Raw genomic sequence first — 7,500 nt, 5'->3', positions numbered from 1 at the left:
AAAAGCAGCTTATGATTTTCACACCATTCAGAAAAATTAAGTACAAAATTCCGGTAAGCGGTTTCGTTTTGGTCAGCCTGAATTAGCCCAATTATAGTTGAATCATCTGCAAATTTTATCAACTTGATGTTATTGTTGTTTATTTGGCAATCGTTCGTGTATAGTGTGAATAAAACTGGTGACAAAACACATCCTTGAGGGGCCCCTGTATTTGTTGTGATGTATGTCGATGAAGAATGTTTTAATTTTACATACTGGGTTCGGTTGGTAAGAAAATTGCCTATCCATGATATTAAATTGACGTTAACACCTATGTTTTCTAATTTCTTTAAAAGGATAGCTGGCTGGATAGTATTAAAGGCTGACGAAAAATCAACAAACAGGATCCTACAGTATGTTTTAGGCTTGTCTAAGTGTCTATATATGTTGTCAAGAAATAGTAAAATGGCGTCTTCCACACTTCTCCCGTGACGATATGCAAATTGTAGAGGGTCCTGGGTGGGTTCTATGTACGTTCGTAGTCTTTTTAGCACAATTTTTTCCAGACATTTTATAACTACCGATGTTAAGGCTATTGGTCTTAGGTCATTCATTTCAGTAATTTTTTCTTTCTTTGGAAGGGGGACGATTTCAGAACATTTCCAAATAGTGGGAATAGCATGTGTCAACAACGACTGGTTGATAATATAGGTGTAAATAAAACTAAGTTGTGCTGAACACATTTTCAGAATTTTGGGTTGCACACCGTCTGGACCACACGCCTTTCTCACATTCACACGTCCAAACACACATCTAACCTCACGTTCTTCAACAACGACAGGATTATTTTCTTTTGTGTCGGTGTTCACACATGGTAAGTCACACGGACTGCCTTTGTCAAAACGGGAGAAAAAGGCATTTAGTTTATTTGCATACTCTTCGTTGTCAACACATATGTTTGTTGGTTTATTTTTATAGCCCACTATGGTCTTAAGCCCAGTCCATGTCTCTCGAGAGTTATTTGAACGAAACAGATCTTCCAGTTTCTTTTTATATTTTTGTTTTTCAACCCAAAACATCTTCAATCTGCATGAATATAGAGAAGCCTCCATTCTATGCTTCTCAGAGACCTGGTTCACTGAAGATACCACCAATGCCAGTGTAGACCTAAAAGGGTTCAATGTCAGGAGTGACTTCATCCGCTAAACATCTTAACTAGGGTCCCGAAATTTTACTGTTTTGTTGAAATCTTTTAAAGTGTTTGTGGGGTGGTTTGTTTGGCTCTCTTTTTTGTTTACTTTTTGTTTTCAGAATTAGCTTTCTTTTTTATTTCACCTACCCATTGGTTACCTCGATAAAACTTTATTCAGGTTCAAAATAACGTTTTTTTAGGAAGCTTTAGTCTATTGACAACTCTATAAAAGCGAATAAACTTTAATTAGTGCCGAGTTTAGAATCAGGAAAATAGTTTCCTTCAAATTTTTTGTGTTGCTTTTCAGCTTTTAACAATACCAAGATCAGATTAAGTCCCGAAAATCGTACAAGTGGGTAGTGATATCACTTGTCGCATACCACTATGAAAAGGTTCTTGCAAAGTTTCAGGCAACTGGAAGCCGTTAGGCAGGGCCTGGAATTCGATGGACCTGGTATCACCGACGCAAGGACTCGTCAGCGTTTTTCTGCTTCATTGCGATAGGATGGAGCAGTGTCAGTAGGCCTTGAAACCTCTTGAAGATAAACCTTGTGGATTTCCTTGAGTGTTTGCTCGTGTGATTTCATGGAAAACGTCTTGTCTGATCCCTTCACAAATTAGCCATAGGTTTATTAAACATCTTTCTCTTGAAAAATGTATTATTATAGAAGAAGGGGTGAATAAAAAGCGTTTCCAAAAAACAGAACATATTATATCAATATAATAATTTTCAAAGATCTAGACACGCCCCCCCCCCCCCAGAAGATCACCCGCAGCCATCCCTCTTCTGAGTCTTGAACCTCCTAGAAGTTACAGAAGTTTATCTTAGGTATATTATTCTAACTGACTCGTATTCAAATTTCAGCTTTGTGTCAGTTTATACCCAACTGTGTCACAACAACTATGCCATAGCTAAAGCTGGACGTAAGCATGGACATAATATGTTCTTTTTACTTTGAATGACTATTACACCCTTATCTTATTTACAAACCCTAACTTCAACCAAGCCCAGCACTAACACTAATCACACCCATAACATATCTACCTTTAACTTGGACAGCGGAGTCCCCACGAGAAGGAAGCAAGCCTTCACAGAATCGACAACACAGCCCGGTGGAGATTTGAACCTTCGGACCTCTGAGACTGCACTGTAGCCCATACTGTGCCTGACTGGCTCCCCTGTCCACTGGTACGTAAGACGCTCCAGCAAGTTTCGGGCTGCCTGGGAAATAAAACGATTAATTGATTAATATAATTATTCTTTTCTACCCAGCTAGCTATCTGACCTAATTATGGCTCTACAGATGTACATAGGTCCTCCGAGAGAATGGCTACTTTCGGCCCTAGCAGTGTCCGCTAAGTGGCTTTTGCAACTCAAAGTTCTCTTTTTTCTTTTAAAAAAATACATAGATTTCGAACAAAATGTCAGATTCTACACTTCTTAGGACTCCTCAAACTAGCGTATTTCGAAAAGGCCCAGTTAAAGATTCGATTCAGAGTGACCAGCGCCGTATGTCTAGGGAAAAATCAATTGAACAGCAACGTCACAAAGAAGAGGGACTGAAATTCAAATCCAATCTCAGATATAAATAATAAAATCTTTTTTTAAAACTCGGATATGGCATACAAGAACACGAGAAAGCGATATAACCTGTAAAGAATTGGCGAGTTCAGATGCGTACGGTGAGGTCTCCACTTTGCTGATGGCGTCACGTAGCGTGGAGTAGTGTCTCCGACGTACAGCATCTCTCAGTGCTGAAAAGTAGAGCGCCGTTAGTCTTTATAGCTTAAATAAATTTAGGCTGCACTTTTACAGATCATAACGATCTGATGAAAAATGTTGGCAGAAAACTGGCCAGCTGAAGGCCAAAGTCGTGAGTAATGATTCTGGAAGTTTCCAAGCAGGGAGAAGAACTGCCTTACCTTTTTTGAGAAACAACTTACTATTTCTTTTAAAGCTGTGTTGTTGTTGTTGTTGTTGTTTAATGTGTGGTGAGCATCGGATAGTGAAACCGACTGAGCGTTATTGGGTGCGTAGCCCATTAAAGTTTAGCCGACCATTTGAGGGGTCCGTTGACGTTGCTCGGACACCGCCATGGACAAGAGTACTCGCCGCCCCCCCCCCCCCCCCATGTACTGTAGTCCCAGCTGTCTGGGTTCATCACCTTTCACATCTTTGTGCCTGGCAGGTAACGGATGTAGACTTTGTAGACTTCTTCCCAACAGACCTGGTCTTCCCGTTTTCGAAGCCGAATGACAGGCGTCAGTGGTGTAGCGATTAAGCGCTTTGCTGTCGCAAGTAAGAGACCCGAGTTCGATTCTCTACGGGGGAGAATTTTTATAGGATATTTCGGTTTTTGTGCGAGGATGTTCTCTCCCTCTCTGTCCGGACTGGCCCTGACAGGCAGGGACAGAAGCGTGCTTCCTAAGTGATTTAAATTTTGTTGATGGGGGCGTAAAAAATATCTACATTAAAAGGGAAGCCAAATGGCCGGACCGGTCCAAGAGAACGACCCACTATATAAATTCAATAACTGTTCATATTAATTTATCATCATCATCATCATCATCATCATCATCATCATCATCATCATCATCATCATCATCATCATCATCATCATCATCATCATCATCATCATCATCATCATCATCATCATCATCATTATTATTATTATCATTATCATCATCATCATCATCATTATCATCATCACTATTATTTTTATTAATATTATTGCTGCTGTTACTGTTATCAGCATTATTATTATTATTATTATTATTATTATTATTATTATTATTATTATTATTATTATTATTATTATTATTATTAATGTTGTTGTTGTTGTTGTTATTATTATAATTAATGTTTTTATTATTATTATTATTATTATTATTATTATTATTATTATTATTATTATTATTATTATTATTATTATCATTATCATCATCATTAATGGAAAATTGGTCATCTTAGACGGGTGGCTCTCTTGGACTGTGCCATTACAAAAAATAGAAAAACCGTAAAGGGGGGGGGGGGGGTGAGGTGATCTTTAGTGTGAGTACGACTGTACATGTTTGACTTTAAGTACAAAAAGGGTGGACAGCTGTTGACGTGACGTCATGGAGGTCACGTGCTCATTGGCCTCTACAGTCTGCTCGGTGCGTGTAGGAATACGCAATGTACACGTTTGTCCAGCTGGACTTGTTTATTTTATTTTTTGTTTTTCGTGCCTTGAACTTCTGTGTATGCTTTTGCCAACACCGTTGCAAATTACTGTCTGGTATTTGGGGGCTCATTACGCGCTTTCTATATATTGATTTGGGAGGGGAAAGGGCGTATAGGAATACGCAACGCTTCGTGTTTTCTTTAGATATATTGCAATAATAAACCTAGTGATAAATTCAGTGTGGAATATTGACGAATGGAAAGTTTTACTCAGTTTACAAAATAATGATTTTAATAATTCGGGAGACTATAACTGCAGTTACTGTTACCAAACTTCTACCATTCTCGTGTCATAAATCTGTTTCTCTTCCCTTGCCAAGCTCGACAAGCAATGAATCTCTCTTTACGATGACAGGAAAAAATGAGGGGGAGGGGGTGGAGCTCGGAAAAACAAAAGCGAAATAGGGAACAGAGCGAAACGGCTCCAAATACTTAAAACTGCAAGATAGAAATATCCATGGCCTAATCCAATAAAATATGAATACTGATAGTGTGTAACTCAGGAGACAGAACCTTTGTCGCACAATATCCCTTCGAAGATTGAGTGCAAAATCAAAGATCATAAATCAAAAATATTAAATCTCTGACGTTGGGAGGCTTGTGTAAAAGCTCGCCTAATACAGTTGAAATTGTCCAAGACGGCCATCCATTGTCGAGTAGAAAAGCGGTTGTCTTAGGCAGGTAGACATCTTGGACAGTGGCATTAATCGAAATATTTATCAAAACCCAAAGGTGGGGGTGGGGTGGGGTCGTTTGTACAGGGGATTGTCTTGGACAGGTAGCCATTAAAGTTGAAAAGCAGAATAAAAGAAATAGCCTTGTATAGTTTGGTACAGTTCAATGATAAAATCACTATTATCATGATTACTAGTTCTGGTAAGGGGCTCACTGTTCCCCCGATATAACTTCCGATGAGAAGAGACGTGTAATTATATGAAAACCATTCATCCGTCGACCCTTACATCACTGAAACATTATCTGAAAGTGAAAGGATGGACCTCCGAATTCAAAGTCCATATCCGATAGGGATAAGCTAAGCAGGTCGAGAGCATCGAGAACTCCCCATGTTAAACAATCATTTTAAAAACGCCCCATTTGGGATTCGAACCAAGGTCACCAACATTTTTTTAGTAGAGGGTTTAACGGCGCTCGCAACTGCATAAGGTCATATGAGCGCCAAGGGGTGGATATCAACAGAGAAGTCTTTACAGGGAATCAGACCTGATCAGACTGCTCACCTCTCTAGCTTCAACAGCACAAGGTCTGCTTCGACTATCAAGGCACCCCAAAATAGCAGGTCACAAGAGAGTGACAAACATACAAAAGAAGTAGAGGAAAATGACAATAGTAAGGATCAGGAAAGAAAAAGTAGCAGTTCCCTGTTGTAGATCAGGCACAGTTATGATCGTGACATGAATCAGCCCATTTACAATTCTGCTAGGCTTGAACGAGAAGAGAATAGCCTAAAGACACTACAGTCAGTGGCACTGTCACGGGGGAGGGGGAGCACCAACTTCAAAGCACAAAGTGATAATAGCTAGACTGATAACATACCCTAACGAACTATTTGACAACATTTAAGATGGCGTTTTTATTTTTTTTAAACCACACAAACAACTATGCTGTTTTTCATCTTACTCGTTAAAATTTTGATCTACTTAATTAAATATATCTCAGATGTTCTATTCTATAAGACATGACGTGAGTTCGAAGATGAAGGTAGAAAAAGAGACGATGTTTTTGGGGGGGGTTTTTGCATCTATTTTTTGTTTTGTTTTGATGACCGCCATCAGTCCGTGAAAACAAGACGATAGCACCTTTCCATGCGACGAAGGGTCGCCCAGGGTAGTAAGTACATTATACGCCAACAGATTCGTTTTAGTTTGTTTCCTTAAAACATGTTGACATAGACAGCAATAACTTTTGGGTTTTTTGGTTTTCTGCAGACTCAGATACAACAGGTGTTTTCGACGGAGCATGGTCACCGAAATGTATGGGTTAAGGTAACAAGGAAGCTGTAAGCGGTGAGAGGGGGCGGGGCGGGGTGAGTAGCCCTACTTTGAGCAAAAATATTCAAAGTATGTCTTGTGAAATCATAAGAAATTAAACCACTTACACATATGTGCACCCTTCAAACTATACTCGACATAAAAGGTAATCCCATATAAATGTTATAGATGGTTTTCAAACTGTTAGTATTCCCACAAAATTGCCAAAATATTAAATTTGACACGCCTCAATGTTTACTTTTTGTATCTTAGTACAAGTTTATACAAGTAAAAATCTGTTTAAGCGTTATGTATTTCTGGGGCTTCAAACTCACACATTGGGAATGTTTTCAGATTATGGCCTTGACCACCCAAACGGTACAGTATGGAGCTCTCCTTTGAAATGACCTATGGTTGTTTTTTATAGAGTTTAAGTCTAGATCTAGTAATAAAAACAAACAACAGAAATCGGTTCAGTTTAGTTTAAGTCTAGTGACTGTCTGATAGTTGTGTAAAATGTTAGTGCTCTCTTGGACGAAAGTAAGCCATTTTGAAGGAGGTTTGTTGTTGTTGTTGTTGTGTGTGTGTGTGTGTGTGTGTGTGTGTGTGTGTGTGTGTGTGTGTGTGTCAGTGTGTACTCACTTGAACCCTTTGAAGTGCTTGAGGTCACTCATACGACAGATCTCGTCCCAAGACTTGTCCACGAGCCACGAGGGTGCAGGGTTCGCCAGCTTGTTCTCCAGACCCACTCCGCCGGTGAGGAAAAACATGTACTCCTCGCTGTTCAGTTCTCCGCGGGCCCTGTACACACACACACAGACAGACAGACAGACAGACAGGAGGTCAGAGGTTAATACATCAGCCCACGAGAAGGGGTGGGGGGTTGGGGTCAAAGGTCAGAGAACATGGCAGAGGTTTGAATAACTTCCTTACAAGACGCCGGGACCCCTAGCTCTCACTCCTAGCCTGCTACATATTTGTGGGGCTGATCTGTCATTTACGACATAGTTGTGTCATTTACTACATAGTTGTGTCATTTACGACATAGTTGTGTCATTTACTACATAGTTGTGTCATTTACGACATAGTTGTGTCATTTACTACATAGTTGTGTCATT

The 7,500-nt window shown here is 39.7% G+C and overlaps 1 protein-coding gene across 1 annotated transcript in view; it reads right to left on the bottom strand.

The window, feature by feature from the left end:
• LOC106011908 overlaps positions 1-7,152 on the bottom strand; it is an 11,578-nt gene extending 4,426 nt beyond the window's left edge. The window contains exons 1-4 of the mRNA XM_013083094.1: positions 7,025-7,152; positions 3,337-3,353; positions 2,823-2,926; positions 2,217-2,393 (exon numbers count right to left, since the gene is read on the bottom strand). Coding sequence (XP_012938548.1) covers positions 2,217-2,393; positions 2,823-2,926; positions 3,337-3,353; positions 7,025-7,152 — 426 coding nt within the window. The remainder of the gene's footprint in view (positions 1-2,216; positions 2,394-2,822; positions 2,927-3,336; positions 3,354-7,024) is intronic.
• Positions 7,153-7,500: the final 348 nt, after the last annotated feature.

Source organism: Aplysia californica, unplaced genomic scaffold (genome assembly GCF_000002075.1).
Source record: "Aplysia californica isolate F4 #8 unplaced genomic scaffold, AplCal3.0 scaffold00211, whole genome shotgun sequence".
Taxonomy (NCBI): domain Eukaryota; kingdom Metazoa; phylum Mollusca; class Gastropoda; order Aplysiida; family Aplysiidae; genus Aplysia; species Aplysia californica.
The sequence above is the reverse complement of the archived record's forward strand: the minus strand, read 5'-3'. Positions and strand labels throughout refer to the sequence as shown.